We start from the raw sequence: 23,036 nt of genomic DNA, 5'->3' as shown, positions 1-23,036 counted from the left end.
GCAGGTGTGGCCAATATGTACGTGGGCAAGAGCCGTTTCCCAGCGTCTGTTCCGATGAAATGGAGCTGACCAGGCAGAGATCGATAGTTTTACAATATGTAATATATTAGTGCAAAGACTTGACCATAATGATTAACATCAGGTATAAAGGAAGGGCTTTACAACTAAACTGGAGAATACCATCCACATGGCTCATCCAGGCCGTCCATAACTGGCACAAGGACAATCTTTCATCCTTTAAACACTGGTTCTCGCACCTTAGGAAATAATAGGTGTTGATGAAGAGGGGGGGGGGGGGCAAAATTAGTTGAGTTGCAGGCCGAGGCCCAAGGGATGGGAGATCTCCAGCATTGGGTATGTCTTCATCTCCTAAGCCCCCCCCCTTCCCCACGACAACAATGGACAAGGGGGTTTGTGGCGATGCCAATTAATCTATTTCATAAATTAAACTTCATAATTTAGGTTGCTTAATTAACCATAAGAGGTAACAAAAGGCTGGTCGATAGCATTTGGATTACAGTGGTTGAAATAAATCACATCTTATGTTGCTGGCTCTTACAATTCCTTTACAGGCAATTTATTTAATTTTATCTTAATTGTTTCAACATACCTTGGTAATATTTTTTTAGATATCGTAAAGAGGGCTTCAAAAATAACTATTATTCATCTTATTATAATAAGAAAAATAATGAAGCTTCCGAGAGTAGTACCACATTGAAATACGAAGAACAAATACGTGTGAAGGTATACAAAAACTATGTAGGTTTCAAAGGATAACTTTATTAGTAACGTTATCAAATGTGGATGTATTTACTGAAGTTCGCTGGAATGCACTTTCTTCTAATCGAGGATATTTCAAGCTTTATATGCACCATAATGATGTACCTCTGTATCAAGACAATGTGGTGGTGGTCTTTCACCTTGAAGTCCTGAGCAACATTAGTCATGAAACACCCTGAAATACAAAAAGATCGTTAAACCCTTATTAGACATGACACTATGTAAAGAATAAGCTAACTGTTCATCAGCACATTTGAAATGTGATGATGATGATGATGATGATGATAATAATAATAATAATAATAATAATAATAAAATAATAATAAAGTATATATCTATACATCTCTCACCCCCCACAGACAAAGACCCCCTCACACCCCCCCACACAGAGATACTCACTCACCCCCCCACACACACACAAGACACACACACACACACAACACACACACACAACACACACGAGACACACACACACACACACACGAGACACACACACAACAACACACACGACAACCACCACCACACACCACACACACACACACGAGACACACACACACACACACACACACGAGCACACACACCACACACACACACACACAGAGACACGAGACACACACACACACACGAGACACACACACACACACACACACACACACCACACACACACACACGAGAGCACACACACACACACACACACAAAACTCACTCAACTCACTCACTCGTGCATTTTACCTATTTATATATGTAACTATAATCAGCCCATGTACAACAATCAGAATAAAATGTGATAAAGGATATACAATTTCAGGTAATTTCAATTTACCCCAATTTGGTGGGTAAATAAACAATCAATTTTAAAGACTCTTCAAACCATGAAAACAAGTAGTTACCTTTTACATTTAGACTTTTTACCAGAATAACAAGTACTTTAGCAACCTTAAACCTCGTACAACATAAGGACATTGGTTAGTGAGAGATTAAGATTACCAGTAACAAAGCACCAGGAATATGTTTTTTGGTATTCTCAATCTAAAGACAACCAGTGAGAAGGCAGACCTGTATTCAATACTAGACTGTACCCATTTCCTACCAAATACTAACCTTCATAAATGGTTTTCATTCCATGCTTTCTGCTTCCATATGCTGGAAAAAGAGAGATTACCAATCTGAAACTTTCAAAACACTCGTTTGCATCTCTGCTACGCGAGTGATTGTCAGAATACAGATCATCAGGTATTCAGCCAGGGGCATTCAATTATCATCATGCAATTATGTTAGTAAGCAAATTAAAGGAAATCAAACTACACAAATACTGACCATGTACTAACACTGTGCATTCTCTCATTCCCCTCTAAACCACGTTAACAGGTTTAGGCTTCACACCTGTAAAAAAAAAAAAAAATAAAATAAATATTTATATTTAATAGGTTTCATTCTTAAATAATTATGGCAAAATACTACTTTCAGGGATTTTTTTTTTTCTCTCTCTCTCTCTCTCTCTCAAACAAATGTTACAATGTATTAATTCTTTACATAATAGAGTGAATAACAATGGGAAGGAAGATAATACACCTAGCCTATGCTTTAAATGAGTAATAAAAATAGTTAAATCCTTGCTTTGCTACCTCATTTTAATTTTTTCCAAAAGCTATAGTCTTTTCTGTCATAAAAGTTTTTAAAATAAAATCCTATACCTCTAAAATATGTAGATTCCACTAACCTTTGCAAGCCCATTGTTCTTGATCCAAGTAACATTTTTAGCTTACATCTGTAAAAAGAAAAATTATGTATAAATACATTGTAGCTTAATTGATCCACATCCATTGCAAGCATGTCTTTCAGAAATTACCATCATCAGACTATCAGACTGGGGCGATATTTATCATCACAATATCAATTTTTGAAAAACCAAAACCTTATCATTCATTCCATTGGTATCAAGTTTAACTGTCCCCTGAAATTGTATTTTCCTTTTTTTTCCCCACACAGATGGCTCTAAAAACTATTAGCAAGAATTAAATCTCCAGGACTACCTGATCTCACCTGCATTATCTATTCCTTGAATTCCTTGGAAAAATCTTATCATCAAGATCTTTATATTAAAATTGTTAATAGTAAAATTAGAACTTCTTTCAAAAAAAATCTAGGAATGGAATGAATAGGCAACAGAGGTTTTGTAATGGACTCTCTGGTAACTAAGGAAGTACCATAAACAATGGAAAGGGATATACAAAGTTTTTTTTATCACATTTTTAGCATTTTACCTTTCAGAGATAATACAATTAGACATTCAGACTGGGGCAGTATATAGATCATCACATTAATAATGGGTGTGTATATGAACCCATGATTGGTCCGGCTTTTTAAAATTACCAAATGCTATAGCTTAATCTTTATCATATAAAACTAGCCAAAAGAAAGTCATAGTCTACCAACAAACCAAGTGACACTGACCTACTCAAGTCCATTGCTGTTCCAGTAAGTAATATTAGTAGGCTTCATCTGTAAGAAAAAAAAAGTATAAACAAGACTTGCATATTTCAAAGCCACATTTTTGGTAAATTTTTTTTCAGGGATAACCATCATCAGACTTTCAGACTGGGGCGGTATATGTATCATCATATATTGAACTGCAGATGTAAACTATGCTTGTATGCATGCAATGAACACTATTTTGAATTTAATTAATGATACTAACCTCATGCAAAACTACTAATTCTCAAGATCAGTATGCACTCTGATGGATTCACCTGCAAGAGTGAAAAATGTGTTGTTATATATTTAAAACTTTTTAGACAAGTTTCAAGAAAGTCTCTCTTTCAGAGATAATACCATCATCAGACTTTCAGACTGGGGCGGTATATATATCATCACATTCGTGCTGCAAGGTACATATATACAAACAAGTACAGAACATTGCTACCAAATATTTTTAAAATTTACAAGTGCTATAGCTTTGTCTTAATCATATTAAACTGGTCAAAAGAAAGTGATGTTGCTTAACAATATGTAAGTGACACTGACCTATTCTAGTCCACGGTTATTCCACTGCCACATTGTTGGTTTAATCTGCAAGAAAAATTGTATAAATAAGGTTTGAATCTTTTAACCCTACATTTCTGGCAAGTATTTCTTTCAGAGATAACCATCATCAGACTTTCAGACTGGGGCGGTATATATATCATCATAACTTCTTGATGCCAGAAGTGAACATATACATGCAATGATCACTAAAGTTTTATTAACCCTTATCCGATGGGTAGTATTCATATTGGCCCGGGCCTCGCTGCCGGGGGCTTAAATCATCGCCCTAGCATGCGCAACCACTCATGCCAAATAACAGCATCCCATTCCGTTTCTTCGTAATACTATGAAGATATGTTGTATTTTCATATTTTCAGTTTTCATTATTTTTTAAAGTCTCTACTTGCCAAACTTCCTGATAAATCGAGACTGAAGGGTATTTTTGTTGTTATATATACTCCATAATTGATCATTATTCGGTCTATAGACCGAATAAAATAAGCAGTGTGCGGCATCATGGAGTTGAAATCGTCAGTTTGTTGCATGGTAAAAATGAGTTTTAATACCGACTTAATCACACTTTCACTGGCAGAAAAATAATCTTTTGCCGTGATTGGGGAAAAAAAAAAGAAAAAAAAGAAAAAACTCGTGGCATGTCCATACATACTCTATGGCATGTGCATACGTGCCCCCGGCAGATGGTCCCGCCATGCCATGGCATGTGCGTACATGACACCCGTCGGCAATGGGTTAATCCAATGTCAGACTACAAGGCCATGCCCACAGTAATAAAAAGTTTATCTATTGTCTCTACACATAGATGGCTCTACAAGTGCTTAGTCACCAAGGAGTCTGCTGTTAATCTTACCTGTTTATCCTTTTTCTTGATTTATTTTATTTTAATTTTAATTTTTTTTTTTGTCTTTGATGTTATTAATATTAAATTATTTAATATTAATAATTTCAATATTAATAATATGGGAAAGAAAAAAATATTTTTCCCCTCCAATTCAAGGAATGGGGAAATCAGGATCAGTCACTAGCGCCAAATGATACTCCTTGGTGGCTGAGCACACATGGAGCCATCTTTATGTAACAAACCTCACTAAAATCCAAAGGGGACAGTATACATAAACCTGCTGACATTGGTTATTTACAAATAGAGGGTTTTATCTGTATATAGAGACCATGGAGTCAATTACTAGTTTATCAAACTTGCTTACCCCATCTCAATTCTATTTCTATTACTATAAATTTATTACACAACAATAGTTATTTTCATGAAATAGGGTAAAGAATTCAAATCAAATAAGCCTAGTAAACAGCACTTCTAAACATTTGTGTTACCTAAATAAATAAAATCTTAATGTTACTGACCTTCTGCAAATCCCTTATAACTTCAGCTGTAAAAGAGTAAATAAAAAAATATTTAAGTAAATAATCTTTTAAACCAAAATACTATTGTTAGGGGAGAGGGGATATCTTCTGATTAGGACAGTACACTATATCAATTCATAATAAAACAGTATGAAGACAAATGCTAAATGTGGCCTACCGTCCACATGGGTAATAAAAGGTCTATGCAAAGCTATTTGAGGTTTCTCATTTTTCCAAATGCTAATGTTTGTAGAGGTGTCCAAACCAATATCAAACAAATACTAACCTATGGGAGTCCACCATAATTGTACTGACTCTTATTTTTAGGTTTAACCTGAGAAAAAAAAAAAAAAAAATTAATAAGATGAAACATTTTAGATACAAACTTCTGGAAATATTTCTTTCAGATATTATACCATCGTCAGATATTCAGACTGGGGCGGTATATTGATCATCACATAATTAACATTGATGCTAATGGACAGTATGTAAAAAAGTACAATAAAATATGCCCAATTCTCAGGCATCTGCCTACAACCAACCAAAACAAATGATACTAACCTATGCAAGTCAAGTACTGTTGCCCCAAACCAATACACCTCTAGCATTGTCTGAGTGCAAGACCCAATGCATAGCCTGTTCTAGGCTTGCTATTTGAGGAATTTGGGGCAGAAATGGAACGAAAACAAAGTTGGCTCTGGTACCATGGCTGCATCTGGCTACTTGAAACCAGACTTATCATATTTCTGTGTTATCTGTAAAAGAGAGATTTGTTGTATAAATAACATGCATCATTCTAGAGCCACATTTCTGGCAATTATCTTCATTCAGAGAATACCATCATCAGACTTTCAGACTGGGGCGGTATATAAATCATCACAATAATCATTGATGTCGCTGTAGTGTGTATACATGATCTTTCCACTGTGCTCTCTCTCACTCATGGAGGAGGAGGAGGAGGAGGAGGAGGAGGAGGAGGAGGAGGAGGAGGAGGAGGAGTAGTGGAGGAGGAGGAGGAGGAGGAGGAGGAGGAGGAGGAGGAGGAGGAGGAGGAGGAGGAGGAGGAGGAGGAGAGGAGGAAGAGGAGGAGGAGGAGGAAGAGGAGGAGGAGGAGGAGGAGGAGAGAAGGAGGAGGAGAGGAGGAGAGAAGGAGGAGGAGAGGAGGAAGAGGAGGAGGAGGAGGAGAGAGAGGATCAAAGGAACTTAGTTACTAAGAAGTCATTTTCATTCTTTGATTCATAAAAATATTTCTATTGCTAGTATCATGAAAACAGAACTAATTGTAATTAATAATAAAACGTTATCAAGTAAATCTAAACACTAAGTCATACTGACCTGCAGAACTGATTTTCTGTTCAGTATGCTTTCCTTTAACCCAACGCTGATGGGTGATTTCTTGATACACAAGCCCCCTCTCCTGGGTTATGGCCTGGGCCCTGCTTGCTTGCTTGCTTGAGATTTGCGAAGTTCTGGCTTCGCCCGGGCCTTTCACTTATGGCCCGGCCTGTGTCAGCTTTTTATGGCTGTCTCATTTGTTTGTCTGACACTCGGTGCTTACCGTGGCGGTGGGATTGCCAGCAGGCGCTCCTGTAGCCATGGTGTAAGCATCTCGCATAATCTCTTTACCAGCACGACGGCTGTGTTCTGCGGGCTTTGTCTTAGAAATTGCGTGTGCACGCAATTCTCTAAGTAATGTACAAGTGTGGCGTTCGGCTCGCCACAATGCATGCAACACCTCTCTTCATGTTCTATTGTTTGTATGAACTGCCATGCACAGTGGTAACCTAGGCGCATTCTGTGCAGAATGACTTCGGTACCTCTGTTGTTTATTTCAGAGAGTGCCAGTGGTTCATAGCCTGTGGCATCTGAGTACCAGCTGGCCGAGGGGGAGGATCTCGTTTCCTCTCTGTGAAGCTGCAGGAGGAAGGAGGTGGCCGTCACCGTACACTTCCTCCTAAGTAATTTTTGGCTCTGATGTATTATCATGGGATTAGGGGGCATACCCCTGCCAACTTCGGCTAATCTGTCAGCAAGCTCATTCCCTCTGATCCCTATGTGGCTGGGAACCCAGTTTATGATGATTCTTCTACCTCTGTGCCAGTGTGAGGATGGTAGTCAAAAGGTAGATATTGTCAGTGGGTGAGCGCTGCTGAAGACAGTCGACAGCTCCTTTGGAGTCTATGTGTATGACCACGAGTCCTTCCCTCACGGATGCGGGGCTCAGTGCTCCCATGATGGGCCCTACTGCCGGGGGTTTCTGTTGTCACCCTAGTGTGCTTGCCATGACTATACATTCTCTGGAAAACAAGATTGGCACACCATGGCATATATCCACATGCCATCCAGAATATAGTCCAGGGTTAGGTTGACCTGTAAAAAAAATGAAAAATGTATTAGTAAATATGATCAATTCTTGCTTAATTTAGATTTTTTTTAGATATACTTTTCAGGCAATTATTTGAATTCAGAGAATACCATCATCAGACTTTCAGACTGGGGCGGTATATAAATCATCACAATCATTGATGTCGCTGTAGTGTGTAAACATGATCTTTCCACTGTACTCTCTCACACTCATGGAGAGAGGAGAGGAGAGGAGAGGAGAGGAGAGAGAGGAGAGGGAGGGATCAAAGGAACTTAGTTACTAAGAAGTCATTTACATGCCACTCTGATCTCCTCTTTATTTCATTCTTTGATTCATAAAAATATTTCTATTGCTATTATCATAAAAACAGAACTAATTGTAGTATTAAAAGGTTATCAAGTAAACCTAAACACTAAGTAATACTGACCTGCAGACCTGATTTTCTGTTCAGTATGCTTTCCTTTAACCCAATGCTGATGGGTGATTTCTTGATACGCAAGCCCCCTCTCCTGGGTTATGGCCTGGGTTTATGTTGTCACCCTAGTGTGCTTGCATGACTATACATGTCTCTGGAGGAGGGGGGAGGAGGAGTAGTGGAGGAGGAGGAGGAAGGAGGAGTAGTGGAGGAGAGGAGGAGGAGGAGTAGTGGAGGAGGGAGGAGGAGGAGGAGTAGTGGAGGAGGAGGAGGAGGAGGAGTAGTGGAGGAGGAGGAGGAGGAGGAGTAGTGGAGGAGGAGGAGTAGTGGAGGAGGAGGAGTAGTGGAGGAGGAGGAGGAGGAGGAGTAGTGGAGGAGGGGAGGAGTAGTGGAGGAGGAGGAGTAGTGGAGGAGGAGGAGGAGGAGGAGGAGAGAGTGGAGAGAGGAGGAGGAGGAGGAGGAGGAGGAGGAGTAGTGGAGGAGGAGGAGGAAGGAGTGGAGGAGGAGGAGGAGAGTGGAGGAGGGGGGAGGAGGGGGAGGAGGAGGAGGAGGGAGGAGGAGGAGGAGGAGGAGGAGGAGGAGGAGAGTAGTGGAGGAGGAGGAGGAGGAGAGGGAGGAGGAGGAGGAGGAGGAGGAGGAGGAGGAGGAGGAGGAGGAGGAGGAGGAGGAGGAGGAGGAGGAGGAGGAGGAGGAGGAGGAGGAGGAGGAGAGGAGGAGAGAGAGGAGAGGGGGGATCAAAGGAACTTAGTTACTAAGAAGTCATTTTCATTCTTTGATTCATAAAAATATTTCTATTGCTAGTATCATGAAAACAGAACTAATTGTAAGTAATATTAAAAGGTTATCAAGTAAACCTAAACACTAAGTAATACTGACCTGCAGACCTGATTTTCTGTTCAGTATGCTTTCCTTTAACCCAACGCTGATGGGTGATTTCTTGATACGCAAGCCCCCTCTCCTGGGTTATGGCCTGGGCCCTGCTTGCTTGCTTGCTTGAGATTTGCGAAGTTCTGGCTTCGCCTGGGCCTTTCACTTATGGCCCGGCCTGTGTCAGCTTTTTATGGCTGTCTCATTTGTTTGTCTGACACTCGGTGCTTACCGTGGCGGTGGGATTGCCAGCAGGCGCTCCTGTAGCCGTGGTGTAAGCATCTCGCATAATCTCTTTACCAGCACGACGGCTGTGTTCTGCGGGCTTTGTCTTAGGAATTGCGTGTGCACACAATTCTCTAAGTAATGTACAAGTGTGGCGTTCGGCTCGCCGCAATGCATGCAACACCTCTCTTCATGTTCTATTGTTTGTATGAATTGCCATGCACAGTGGTAACCTAGGCGCATTCTGTGCAGAATGACTTCGGTACCTCTGTTGTTTATTTCAGAGAGTGCCAGTGGTTCATAGCCTGTGGCATCTGAGTACCAGCTGGCCGAGGGGGAGGATCTCGTTTCCTCTCTGTGAAGCTGCAGGAGGAAGGAGGTGGCCGCCACCGTACACTTCCTCCTAAGTAATTTTTGGCTCTGATGTATTATCATGGGATTAGGGGGCATACCCCTGCCAACTTCGGCTAATCTGTCAGCAAGCTCATTCCCTCTGATCCCTATGTGGCTGGGAACCCAGTTTATGATGATTCTTCTACCTCTGTGCCAGTGTGAGGATGGTAGTCAAAAGGTAGATATTGTCAGTGGGTGAGCGCTGCTGAAGACAGTCGACAGCTCCTTTGGAGTCTGTGTGTATGACCATGTGTCCTTCCCTCACGGATGCGTGGCTCAGTGCTCCCATGATGGGCCCTACTGCCGGGGGTTTCTGTTGTCACCCTAGTGTGCTTGCCATGACTATACATCTCTGGAAAACAAGATTGGCACACCATGGCATATATCCACATGCCATCCAGAATATAGTCCAGGGTTAGGTTGACCTGTAAAAAAAATGAAAAATGTATTAGTAAATATGATCAATTCTTGCTTAATTTAGATTTTTTTTAGATACACTTTTCAGGCAATTATTTGAATTCAGAGAATACCATCATCAGGACTTTCAGACTGGGGGGTAGATAAATATCACAATCATTGATGTCGCTGTAGGTGGTAAACATGATCTTTCACTGTACTCTCTGCACACTCATGGAGAGAGGAGAGGAGAGGAGAGAGAGAGGAGAGAGAGGAGGAGGGGGGGATCAAAGGAACTTAGTTACTAAGAAGTCATTTCATCTGTCCACTCTGATCTCCTCTTTATTTCATTCTTTGATCATAAAAATAATTTCTATTGCATTTATAAAAACAGAATAATTGTATATAAAAAGGTTACATAAACCAAACACTAAGTAAATGACCTTGCCGACCAGTTTTCTGTCAGTATGCTTTCCTTTAACCAAGCCTCTGGGTTTCTTGATACGCAGCCCCCTCTCCTGGGTTTGGCCTGGGTTTATGTTGTCACCCTAGTGGCTTCACTTATACAGTGCTCTGGAAAACAGATTTGGCGCACATGGGATATACACATGCATCTAGAATATAGTCCAGGGTTAGGTTGCCTCTGGTAAAAAAATGTAAAATGTTTAGTAAATATGATCCTATTCTTGCTTAATTTAGAATTTTTTAGATATACCTTTCAGGAATTATTGAATTCAGACGAATACCACTCATACTTTCAAGACTGGGGCGTTATATCATTATAATCAATGAACCCATTGGAACCAGGGTCCCGTATAATTTAAAGTCACCCTTTTATATTTTCTTACAAAGTGCTGTTGTTACTAATTGTTGCATACTAGTCTAACTGTTCGTGGCCATTTACCCTATTCTGAATTGTTTTCTCTGGAAAGTGGGCTTATCACTTCTCAAAAAAGAACTTTTGATGGAGAGTTATGAACAAGTTAAACTTAGTGAATTCAGCTTTCTGGGTTTTCAACTGTCCAAAGCCATGCCTATTTCCCTATGTTTATGCCGCATTACAATGCTAAATATTTTAAAAATCATAGCCTGTCATGCATGTACTAGTGATACTGTATATGTGTGAGATATAAATGAATGTCAGAAATGGCCCAAAAGTACGGAAGGGTTAATCATCTATAGAAAACTTCTGATGCCAATGGACATACGAGTATAATTGAAAGTGTACAAGAATAGCCTAATTCTGGGGCATCTGTTTCAACAAAGTTTCATTTTGAATGAAATAAATGATTCACATTTTGAACTGGGCAATTCAAATTATCCAATATAATAGAATGAGGTCAATGGGAATGGAGAACTACCCTCACCATATAATTACATACCCCTTACATATTTAGATTATTTAGATCATTTTAAATCTCCTTCAACCGGCCAACCATGCGATTTGCTATGACGTCCTAACACGTCACCCGGCAGGAACGGGTTAAACCAATGCTCCATTAGCCTGATCCAAATGCAGGACCAGTTTCCTAGGCTTGCTATTTGAGGAATTTGGGGAGCCAGAACTAGACCGTTTGCCCAAATCCTGCAAATATTTTTGTGGGCAGAAACGGAACTAAAACAAAATATTTCTATTACTATTATCAACTGTAAGTAAAACTGAAAGGTGATCAAAGTAAACCTAAACACTAAGTAATACTGACCTGCAGAAATGATTTTCATGTTCAGTATGCTCTCCTTAAACTCTCATGGGTTGAGCTGTAAAAGAATGAAATGTGTGTTAAGTAAACACTCGATTCTTGTTTATTTTTTATATTTTTAGATCTACTATTTAGGCAATTACCTTAATTCAGAGAATACCATCATCAGACTTTCAGACTGGGGCGGTATATAAATCATCACAATCATTGATGTCGCTGTAGTGTGTAAACATGATCTTTCCACTGTACTCTCTCACACTCATGGAGAGAGGAGAGGAGAGGAGAGGAGAGAGAGGAGAGGGAGGGATCAAAGGAACTTAGTTACTAAGAAGTCATTTACATGCCACTCTGATCTCCTCTTTATTTCATTCTTTGATTCATAAAAATATTTCTATTGCTATTATCATAAAAACAGAACTAATTGTAATATTAAAAGGTTATCAAGTAAACCTAAACACTAAGTAATACTGACCTGCAGACCTGATTTTCTGTTCAGTATGCTTTCCTTTAACCCAATGCTGATGGGTGATTTCTTGATACGCAAGCCCCCTCTCCTGGGTTATGGCCTGGGCCATGCTGCCAGGGGTTTATGTTATCACCCTAGTGTGCTTGCCATGACTATACATGTCTCTGGAAAACAAGATTGGCGCACCATGGGATATATCCACATGCCATCTAGAATATAGTCCAGGGTTAGGTTGACCTGTAAAAAAATGAAAAATGTATTAGTAAATATGATCCAATTCTTGCTTATTTTAGATTTTTTTTAGATATACTTTTCAGGCAATTATTTGAATTCAGAGAATACCATCATCAGACTTTCAGACTGGGGCGGTATATCAATCATCATAGACTAACCCATTGACACACCAGGGGTGCCCGTATATATTTAAAGTCCACTACAATTTTATTAATTTTCTTTACAAAGTGCTTTGTTACTAATTGTTCATAACTGTGCTTAACTGTTCTTGCTCATTTAACCCCATTCTTTGATTTTTTTTTTTTTTTTTTTTGAAAAGGGTTTTATTGACATGTAAAAAAGCAAAGAAACTCTTGATGGAGAGTTTATGAACAAGTTAAACTTATGAATTCAGGGTTTCTGGGTTTTCAACTGTGCCAAATGCACATATTTACTGCCCTATGTTTATGTCTACATGCCATACAACTGCCTAAATAAATTTAATAAATCATAGCCTGTCATGCATGCTACCTAGTGATACTGGTATATTGTGAAATACTTGAATGTCAGACAATGGCCAAAGTTACCGGAAGGGGTTAACATCATCACATAATAAACACTCTGATGCCAATGGACATTACGAGTAAATAATAATGAAAAGTGTACAAGTAAATAAGCTCAATTCTCAGGCATCTGCCTTTCAACAAAGTACTATTTTGAAGAAAATAAATGATTCTTCACATTCTTCAGACTGGGACAATTCAATATATTAATTCATCATATAATAGAATGAGGAGCAATGGGAATGGAGATACTACCCCTCTACCATATGAGTATTAAAGAATTCAATCATTAAATCTCCCTCAATGTTGTTTGTTCTAAAAAATTATACAACCAACCAAAGCAAGTGATGCTAACCTATGCAAGTAATTGTTGTTGCCCTTAAACCAAAGCTCCTTTAGCCTGATCCAAATGCAAGACCAGTTTCCTAGGCTTGCTATTTGAGGAATTTGGGGAGCCAGAACTAGACCATTGTTTGCCCAAATCCTGCAAATATTTTTGTGGGCAGAAACGGAACTAAAACAAAATATTTCTATTACTATTATCAACTGTAAGTAAAACTAAATGGTGATCAAAGTAAGCCTAAACACTAAGTAATACTGACCTGCAGAAATGATTTTCATGTTCAGTATGCTCTCCTTAAACTCTCATGGGTTGAGCTGTAAAAAAATGAAATGTGTGTTAAGTAAACACTCAATTCTTGTTTATTTCTGATCTTTTTAGATCTACTATTTAGGCAATTATCTTAATTCAGAGAATACCATCATCAGCTTTCAGACTGGGGCGGTATATAAATCATCACATAATCACTGTTGCCATTGTAGTGTCCACTGTGCTTCTCAAATTTATTTTCTACTCATGTAACCCCCCCCCCCCCCCAAACACAGACAGACAGACAGACAGACACACACACACACACACACGGATAGAGAAGGAGAGGAGGAGGAGGAGAGAAGAGAGAAGATAATCAATCAAGGGAACCAAGTCACTACGAGGTCATTTACATGGCTCTCCGATTTCCCCAGTTTATCCCATTCCTTGATTCATACTAAAATTACTAAAAATAACGGCACTAAGTAAAATTAAAAAGTGATCAAACTAACTAAGTAGTACTAACCTGCAGACCTGATTTTCATGTTCAGTATGCACTGCATTAACCTGTTACTGCTGGGCCACATGTATCTCTCACTGGATTCAGTGAGATTTCTAATACCATCATCTAAGGGTTAACTCTCTAGGGTTGATCTGTTAAAGAATGAAAAATGTATTAGTAAATATAATAAATTCTTGCTTATTTTAGATTTTTTTTAGATACACTTTTCAGGCAATTATTTGAATTCAGAAAATACCATCATCAGACTTTCAGACTGGGGCGGTATATAAATCATCACATACTAACACATTGACACACCAGAGGTGCCTGTATATATTTTAAGTCACTAATTGTTCATAATTGACAGACTGTTCTTGCACATTTACAATTCCTTTAATCATCATTTCTTTTCTTTTTTTAGAAAATGGGTTTTACCGACATGTAAAATCTTGATGGAAAGTCAATGAATAAAGTAAACAAGCAAGATCTAACTTCACATATTTTTACTGCCCTGTTATGTCTATACTTCATATTTTTACCTAAATATATTCAATAAATCATAGCTTGTCATACATACTAGTTAGTGATAATGGTTTAATGTGAAATACTTGAATGTCAGACAAAATTACCAGAAGGGGTTACCTGAAGACCCCTTGGTGCCTATGCAATTTGTGAAGTCATCTATTTGTATAGAGCAGATAAGGTATATAAAGATGCTATTTGTGCATCAGAAGAGTAATAGTAACAGTTATAATAATAAATAAAAATTCACACAAGTAAAACATATAACAATAAGAAGGGGAACAGTAAACGTAGCCTACACTCCATAAGAGTAATAATAATTTTTCAGAATTGAAACTTGATACTGTTTAATTGCTATTGCTTTTAATTATAAACTTACCAATATAGAGCACATGATTAGCTTGTTTAAATCCTGTATTGTTGCAGCAAGTCATTTGTAGGTTTTATCTGAAAAACAAAAAAAAAAAATAATAATAATAATAATAATAATAAATAAATAAATAATAAATAAATTAAATAAATAGCAGGCAATATATCATGATTATTTTTTCAAGCTTTTATTTCAGAAATAACTTTAACAGACTTTCAGACTTGAGTGGTATATATATACACATCACATCAGCCAAATGAAGCTAAAACTGCACATACAAATGCGTGTTAAATACTACCTGATCTGTTCTACTTGAATTTTCAGAAAAATATAGTCTTAGCCTATCAATTCATCATACAAGCAGAAAGAACAATGGGAAAGGAAATAATTGATAGTAAATGCCTAGCTTTCATATGAATAATACAATTACTTTGCATTGCTACCCGATACCCTCAAATAGTTTTTGCATTTTGTCAAAATAATACTTTAAGCAAAAGAGCAGTCTTCACATTCTTCAGACTGGGACAGTGCAATATAATAATTCACTACAAATAAAAGAATAAATGATACTAACCTAGTCAAGTCCTCTGTTCTTGCAACACATTGTACACTGTAGGTTTTATCTGTAAAAAAAATGTATATATATATATTTATATATATAAAAACAATATTTCAGATTACATTTTTAGCAAGATTTTCAGAGGGAATACCATCATCAGACTTTCAGACTGGGGCGGTATATATATCATCATGTACTAGCTTACTAAATCCAAAAGTGCATATAAACAACTGTTTTGCACCTAAATGGCTTAATAACACTCATCAAGGCTGCTTATCCCATTCCTTTAATTTTGAATACTATTACCATAATTACTAACATTATTCTTAGAAAATTTTCAATTTGCACAAATTAGTAGTAATTATCTTGACCAAAATATCAAGGAATGAGGTAAACATGCAAGACTTAGACAAGACAAGGCTTAGTCCATTCAATAACAAGACACTAACCTAAGCAACTCCTCCCTTGCTGCATTGTCACAATTGTAAAGTTCATCTGCAAAAAATACAAACTATAAATTTGGTGTAATATTGTTAGATTTACATTTTTGCCAAGTTTTTCTTTCAGGGAGAACCATCATCAGACTTTCAGACTGGGGCGGTATAGCTATCATCACACAATCTACATATTACGCAGAAAATGCACATAATACATTCTATTAATTTTGATTTTACAGACATGACTTTAGAAGCACTTTGTCACCAAGGTGTTAAATACTACCTGCTCTAACCTGCTTATCCCATACCTTGGATGTTTGGGATTTTTTTTTCTACCAATATAAATACCGATAAAAGTCATCACTCTTACAATGCTATTAACCCATTGCCGACGGGTGGCATGTACGTACATGCCATGGCATGGCGGGACCATCTGCCGGGGGCACGTACGCACTTGCCATAGAGTATGCATGGACATGCCATGAGTTTTTTTTTGTTACAATCACGGCAAAAGATTATTTTTTTGCCAGTGAAAGTGTCATTAAGTCGGTTTTAACACTCTTTTTACCATGCAAAAAAAAAATGCAACAAACCGACAATTTCAACTCCATGATGCCACACACTGCTTTTTCTATTCGGACTATAGACCGAATAATGATCAACTATGGAGTCTATATAACAAAAATACCCTTCAGTCTCAATTTATCAGGAAGTTTGGCAAGTAGAGACTGTAAAAAATAATGAAAATTGAAAATACAACATATCTTCGTAGTATTACGAAGAAACGGCATGGGATGCTGGTATTTGGCAAGAGTGGTCGCGCATGCTCGGGCGACGATATAAGCCCCCGGCAGCGAGGCCCCGGCCTCTACGAATGCTACCCGTCAATTATGGGTTAATTCTACACCACAATAAAAACGAATGTTCTCAGGCAAAGTTATTTTAGTTATTATTCACCTAGTGACTTGAGCACTTCTAGAGTCATATATGTATATTAAAAAAAAAAAAAAAAAAAAAAAATTACATATACTACTGACCTTATGCAAATATACCGATTTTCATGTTAAGTAGGCTCTTCCATTCTTATGAGTTATCTGTAAAAGTTGAAAAACCAAAAAAGTCGGTTCTCTTTTTGCCAAAATACTACTTTCAGAAATGGAATAAGAAAAATTTCATATATAGTAGTGGGTGTTTCTGAGGCTCCCATTTTCATCCAGCACAGGACCCCTGTAAGTATACTAGAACCCATTTATTTGAAACATTCAAGAATATTAAGTAATAACTTTGAATGAATACAAATTATAAACTAGATTACAAAGGCCGAAGACAGATGGATATGCTGAATCAAAGAGAATTTAGAAAAAACTACATCTTTAATTTGAATATTCAAAATGAATGCGAATTAGACTAAAAAAACTACCAACTTACAGCAGGCAGTAATTAATAACTTTAAGTTAAGTTTATTCCATTTATTACAATGATTATTCCCTCAGGTGAGGTTTGCTTCTAAATTACCCCGTGTGTAAGAAATGGCAGTGTGGTGATTGAATGCAGACCAGCAAGATAGCTAGAAGAGAATGCTACCAATGCACCACACAGCACACTTACTGATACTGACAGATAATACTGTACTTTTAATTTGGGCAATTAAAATATATTACAATGACTAATAACAGATGTATTGCTAAAAGTTATGGTTAGGAGTTTTTTTGGTATATAAAAATAAAATGTCAAATCACTGAAAAAATACCTGCATTCTACTGCATGACTGACTTGTCATGGTTCCTTTTGCTCATTACTGATGACTGCCAAGGCATAAGTAGATTTTTGAAGTTTATGTCCATCTTGCCATTTTCAGTAGTTCTGATTTGTTTACAAGTACTTTGCTTACAAAAGTCCCAGACTAAGTAAAATAGTTGCCCATGCTCTAGATTCATTTACAAGAACCAAATCTTTATATGGTTATAAATGTTATGCTTAAAAAAAAAAATTCATAGCATTGTCCCTACATAACTATATACTACTACTACTACTACACAGGTACTGGGCCTGAAACTTATGATAAGATTCTTTACCGGTTTGCTGTAAATGTATTGCCATCATCTTTCTTGTGTATTTATATAATCCACCACATTCTTCATAAGTTATGAATCTACAACAGAAATCCTGGAAAGATGGGTTAAGCACTCCTGCTGTGGGTTAGTACACACTTTATCAAGGAAGTTTTTCATTTGCAAAACCAATGTCACTTAATGACTTACCTTTAAGCTGTGTAGTCACTCCAGGTTCAAGTTTTCCTACCTAGAGGAAGTATTTCTCTAGTCTTGAATAATTTGATATTTTCAAACTTGATTTCCATCTTTGAAATTTAACAACTTTATTTGTAATTCAATTTCCCTTAAATTTGAACTGAAAACTGTTTAGATTTGTTTGCAGCCTGGGGACATATAAACTACGTATTACATTTGAAGAGGTCCTTGTGTGAAATGTATTATTCACAATATAGCTACTTGGTACATGAACTTGTGTACAAATCCAACTGGCAAAGACAAAGTAAGAAAGAATTCCTTAATTTAATTAAACATCCTCAAGTTGACAGGCCTTTCGCAAACCTTATGTTATAGGAAGTTATAATGGGTACCTGCAGTTGAAAATGTTGGGATATAAAGAAATGCAATTAGTTTAATCCAAATTTGCTTAGTTTGATAAGGATAATAAAAAAATTATTTTTTTCCTTGGTTTACTATGGTGGTACATTTTACTTCTTGCCAATAACAGCAGCATCCTCTGCGGCTTCCTTGGCCTTCTTGGCACGGATACCCCAGTTGCGTGCCATGGTGCGTTCCTGTGGAAAAACAGGAATGAATAACCACCTGGACATTTAAAAATTTTAAAGATTACTTTTCCACTGGCTCTGGAAGACCTAATAAAAAAAATATATATATACACCTACCCTTCGCAGAGCACCATAGGCAGCAAACCTCTTGGCTTTCGTGGTAACCTTCATAGCCTTCTCACCCTTCTGGGATTCAACATAAGGCATTACCACTCCCTTAAGTTGCTGTGCCATTGCCATCTCCTCAGGCTGGAAAATAAAAAGACAGGCATTAAGAGAATGAAATCTAAACAGTTAATGCAGGATTAAGGATTAATATATGGAGAGGAAATAAATCAAAAGTAAAACCATTTTCACAACTTACTGAAGCATCAGTCTTCTTGGGCTTCGTGGTCTTGCGTGGGAAGAGGATCAACTTGCTCTTGTACTCCTTGAGCCTCTGTACATTCCTCTGCAGAGCTCCAACAGACTTGTTCACACGACGATGGTCAACCGCAATGCCGATGGTCTGGGCATAACGCTTGCACAGGCCAGCAGCCTGGACAAATATGAATAATTAAATACAATAAGTATAGGCCTTCTATAACCTGTTACTTCTGAATGTTTATATACATTGTCCACTATAGTTTTGTTTTATATTTTTTGTTTACACAACATTTGTAATGAAAACAGCAATGAAAAAATTTGTTCCCTCAAAAGAGTTATGAAATGGGGTTGACTAGCAAAATCAAGTTTTCCTTGCAACTAGTTCCTTGGCAAACAATTGATCATGATGTGTAAACAAAATTAGTACAATAAACTCAAAATGGATTGAACAAACCTGGTACCAAATTGTTACACGAATTATTAACTTTAGAAAAAAATTATGTTAGAACCCTAATCAACATTGTACTAAGAAAGTATGCAGAGCAATAAGATCCATAAAATAAAATTTATTGTAGAAAATGTTGTGCAGATCTCACCTTAATTTCTTCAAGAGTGAATCCCTTGCCAAGACGTTGCTTAATGTTGTATCTGTAATAGAATAATATCTAGTTCAAATATATAGTAAAAATGTACATAATATAATTGTTTAGTCGACCAGTTCTGGTTGCTAACATTAAAATGATGCTCAAAATAGAAAATATTAAGAGATCTTACTTGGAAGTGGGGCATCTGACAATAGGCTTCAGCTTGCCAAGAGGTCTTGGTGCAATACGGCGGGCTTTCTCCTGCCTCTTGACACGGCGCCTGTGCTTGCGGGCAGGCTGAGTGAACCACGTGCGGACATAGAGCTGCCAGTCCTTGTGGAAGTGACCATTTGGTATAATGTTATTTCTCTTGGGGGCCATGGTGGATCTGAAAAAGAATAACCAAGTTCTTGTATTGAAACATGTTGGATACAACTGCTTTTTATTGCACAAGAGTTGTCTATATGCTAAGACAGCTAAGACTCTTATAAAGTTTGTGCAGAAACTGTGGATGCCAAAGGAACTACATTTTGTAATGTAATATACTTAACCATTATGACGATTTTCACGTGCCAAATAAATCAAATGCTAGCTTCATCCACATTCAGCTACCGAGTGGAAAATTACAAGTACAGGAACCCTATGCTTACCCAGCATTCTACATTTGTGGCACAAATTTTTAACAAGGTTATAAAAAAACAGACTACATTTGAGTAGATACATCTCAATGACCAGTCAGGTATAAATTAGTGCAAAATTACTATACTAGTTGTATCAGGCTTTACACTTATGGCACAGGTACTCGTCACCTAGCATTTAGGTCTGGTTCAGCATGACAGGATTAGACGCCACCCAACAAGTGCGCTTATTGTAATGGAAGATGAAAGATCACAAAGAAAAAGTTTGGAATACACTGAATTGGTTATAAATAAAGAACTTCTCAATAGAACAGAAATAAGTGATATCATGTCTCAAGGGTAATGGAATGCAAGACAATCAAGAAACAAATGATATAAACACAAAGAAACTAAGAACTATGTAGTGAGTCTAGTTTATGCTATTGATATTGACACTCATTGACATTAAATTTATCAGAAGGTTATTAACCCACCACTGCCAGGTAACAGAAATCCCTGAGCATGATAAACTTTTTCTGGCAGTCCGCTACATAGAGCAGAACATCCCGCTCCACGCATTCTGGCACGTTGCTGCATGCACAGGTGTATCCACAGACCAAGTGATTTGTTATGACACTGATACACGTGACCCGTCAGTAACGGGTTAAAATACTAATAAAAATGTTTCAGATAATCAAGTAAAAGGGTAAACCAGTGAAGGTAGGAATAATAATTGACTACTTTGTGTCCAAGTACCTGAGAAGCTATCTGTAATTATCTAAGATTACAGTGGAGGACAATTATATCATACTATTCGGGGCCACTGGATAGCTTACTGGTTTCCTACGAGTTATATATTAGTACAAATATTTATGACGTACAATACAATATGTTAATTCCTTCCGGCTTATTAGAAATGTATTTCACAACCTTCATATATATATATATATATATATATATATATATATATATATATATATATATATATATATATATATATATATATATATATATATCTAAACTTACAGATCCAAATGCATTTCCACCCACGTATCTCTCTATATTCATGGCACTGTCACTTGAATACTGTATAAATCCTAACTATTTTCAACAACTTGAGGTCTTTTACCAAAGCCTTCAATTTAATAAATTCAGCCTCATATTTGATGACCAACAGATCAATTAATAAAATTATATAATAATCTGTTCTAAATATTCATTACTCAATGTAACAATGATTAAGTGAAATATGCTTAAAATATGCAAGCAAACTGCAACTGCACTAGATACATAATACTAACAAGATCATTGGAGCCAAAATATTAGCTTTGTTATGAAAATCTGAAGCTGTGCCATAGACATTCTAGTACAGTCTACACCTAGATTCACTTTTTAATTTGTTCTATCTAGGTATGTTCACCTATTGGTAAACTGCTACAAAAGGTAATTTTTTATTTTATTATTATTTTTATTTATTTCCTGAGGCAACACACAGAGTAAACAGATTAATGTAATGAAATATATACCTATTTTTAAAATCTATACCATGAATATTTGCACAATCAGTTTTGGCTCATTTGGCAGTGCCTTTGTACTCCTCAATGTCTACGGTATTTGTTACCAAGTGTGCTGAACCTTCCCTAGAGTCTCAAAAACAGGGGATCATGCAAACCCAAAAACCCAAACCTAAGTTTTCCTACCTTCTATTTATTCCATAGACAGGAGGTATGGCAAGACCCTCTGTGCCCCACCCCCCTCCCTTTATTAGTACTTTGTGCCAAATGACAGAAAACGCAACATTAAGAATTCTGGCTGTGTGTGGCATTGAACAGTCACTGAGCAGTGATGGTGGATAATTTCATTATTTCTTGGTAAATACAGGGCCGCAGTAGCTGTAACTGCTCTTTAAGATGTCTGGGTCTATTTCCCTCTATCTGTGTGTGGCAGTCTCAGTAACATTAACAAGGGCGGATTTTCCATGTATACATGTTTCATACATTCTTTTATATGAAACAAGCCTTCGTTCCACAAGTGCTGGAGAGAACGTTTTCTTTACATTGTGTCAATAACGGGTTCTTTTCGGAGTCAATATAGTGGCTATGCACAAGAACAAGACATTCATATAAATCATTGTGTGATATCCAACCTCAAGTATCCCAAGATTTGAGAAGTATTTAAGATACCTAGCAAGCAAGACAATTTAAGGAATGGACAAAAATTTTGAGATTTGTACTGTAGAAAGACATCTGGTCTTCAAAGAACAAAGACTGAGAACCTTCCTAATGTTGAATTTCCCTAGTTATCATGGATAGTTTCCAAACAGCATTTTCTTCATTTTTAACTAATCTGACAAAATGGATATTGAACAGGTATCAGTATGTATTGTTTTTCCTTTTCCTATGGATTTTCCCCTTACTTAACGAGTATATATTTCTTAGTCACATTTGAAAGACTGTGCTCTCCTAAGACCCTTTATGATGTCTACTACACAACTAAAGTACTTTAAACAGTTAACCCATCACTGCCGGGTAGCAGCAATCCCTGAGCGTGATAAAACTCAGGCGATTTTATGGCAACGGCCAGACACTGGGCGCGGGAGTCCATTACATCGAGCTGAATGTCACACTCCAAACACTTTGATGTGTCAGCGTGCGTACAGGTTTTCCCCACCAACCAAGCAGTTTATGATGATGCTGTTAAGCGAGACCCAGCAGCATTGTGTTAAAAGTGCCAACAGTGTTGCACATGTATACAAAAGGTGCAACTACAAAAGGCCTCACATTTACTGCAATATGATGATAAAATATCACTGATCAGAGACTAACAGCCAGATTTCATAAGGTCTTGTTTTCTGCAAGTTTGCACAAAAT

General features: G+C 37.4%; 1 protein-coding gene, 2 long non-coding RNA genes and 6 other non-coding genes across 12 annotated transcripts in view; all 9 read right to left on the bottom strand.

Moving 5' to 3' along the window:
- Positions 1 to 764: 764 nt before the first annotated feature.
- On the bottom strand, positions 765 to 9,068 carry LOC119575019. Of its 4 annotated transcripts, XR_005228936.1 has the most exons (10): positions 6,517 to 6,706; positions 5,743 to 5,936; positions 5,182 to 5,515; positions 3,805 to 3,849; positions 3,479 to 3,530; positions 3,235 to 3,282; positions 2,501 to 2,548; positions 2,098 to 2,163; positions 1,882 to 1,923; positions 765 to 955 (listed from the first exon to the last, which is right to left on the bottom strand). It is a non-coding gene; the product is annotated as an uncharacterized LOC119575019 (long non-coding RNA). The 4 variants fall into 4 exon arrangements; XR_005228935.1 differs by lacking the exons at positions 1,882 to 1,923; positions 6,517 to 6,706 and adding an exon at positions 8,838 to 9,068; XR_005228934.1 differs by lacking the exons at positions 1,882 to 1,923; positions 6,517 to 6,706 and adding an exon at positions 7,974 to 8,112.
- LOC119575733 lies at positions 6,003 to 6,068 on the bottom strand. Its single transcript, XR_005228995.1, has one exon. It is a non-coding gene; the product is annotated as a small nucleolar RNA SNORD31 (small nucleolar RNA).
- LOC119575730 lies at positions 7,640 to 7,704 on the bottom strand. Its single transcript, XR_005228992.1, has one exon. It is a non-coding gene; the product is annotated as a small nucleolar RNA SNORD31 (small nucleolar RNA).
- Positions 9,069 to 9,615: 547 nt separating the features above from the next.
- Positions 9,616 to 16,144, bottom strand: LOC119575020. The gene is made up of 8 exons (XR_005228937.1): positions 15,776 to 16,144; positions 15,342 to 15,390; positions 14,777 to 14,844; positions 13,900 to 14,027; positions 13,387 to 13,441; positions 12,015 to 12,245; positions 11,546 to 11,600; positions 9,616 to 9,871 (listed from the first exon to the last, which is right to left on the bottom strand). It is a non-coding gene; the product is annotated as an uncharacterized LOC119575020 (long non-coding RNA).
- On the bottom strand, positions 11,686 to 11,751 carry LOC119575731. Its single transcript, XR_005228993.1, has one exon. It is a non-coding gene; the product is annotated as a small nucleolar RNA SNORD31 (small nucleolar RNA).
- Positions 12,334 to 12,399, bottom strand: LOC119575735. The gene has a single exon (XR_005228997.1). It is a non-coding gene; the product is annotated as a small nucleolar RNA SNORD31 (small nucleolar RNA).
- Positions 13,527 to 13,589, bottom strand: LOC119575732. Its single transcript, XR_005228994.1, has one exon. It is a non-coding gene; the product is annotated as a small nucleolar RNA SNORD31 (small nucleolar RNA).
- On the bottom strand, positions 14,115 to 14,180 carry LOC119575734. Its single transcript, XR_005228996.1, has one exon. It is a non-coding gene; the product is annotated as a small nucleolar RNA SNORD31 (small nucleolar RNA).
- A 2,342-nt stretch (positions 16,145 to 18,486) lies between the features above and the next one.
- Positions 18,487 to 23,036, bottom strand: part of LOC119575018 (60S ribosomal protein L13-like) — a gene marked incomplete at its 5' end in the record, with an annotated part of 5,347 nt that continues 797 nt past the window's right edge. Inside the window, 5 exon segments of the mRNA XM_037922343.1 lie at positions 18,487 to 18,608; positions 18,717 to 18,848; positions 18,964 to 19,137; positions 19,562 to 19,613; positions 19,740 to 19,937. Coding sequence (XP_037778271.1) covers positions 18,522 to 18,608; positions 18,717 to 18,848; positions 18,964 to 19,137; positions 19,562 to 19,613; positions 19,740 to 19,937 — 643 coding nt within the window.

The sequence above is a fragment of the Penaeus monodon genome, chromosome 7 (assembly GCF_015228065.2).
Source record: "Penaeus monodon isolate SGIC_2016 chromosome 7, NSTDA_Pmon_1, whole genome shotgun sequence".
Taxonomy (NCBI): Eukaryota; Metazoa; Arthropoda; class Malacostraca; order Decapoda; family Penaeidae; genus Penaeus; species Penaeus monodon.
Note: the sequence above shows the minus strand (reverse complement) of the source record. Positions and strands in the feature narration are given on the sequence as shown.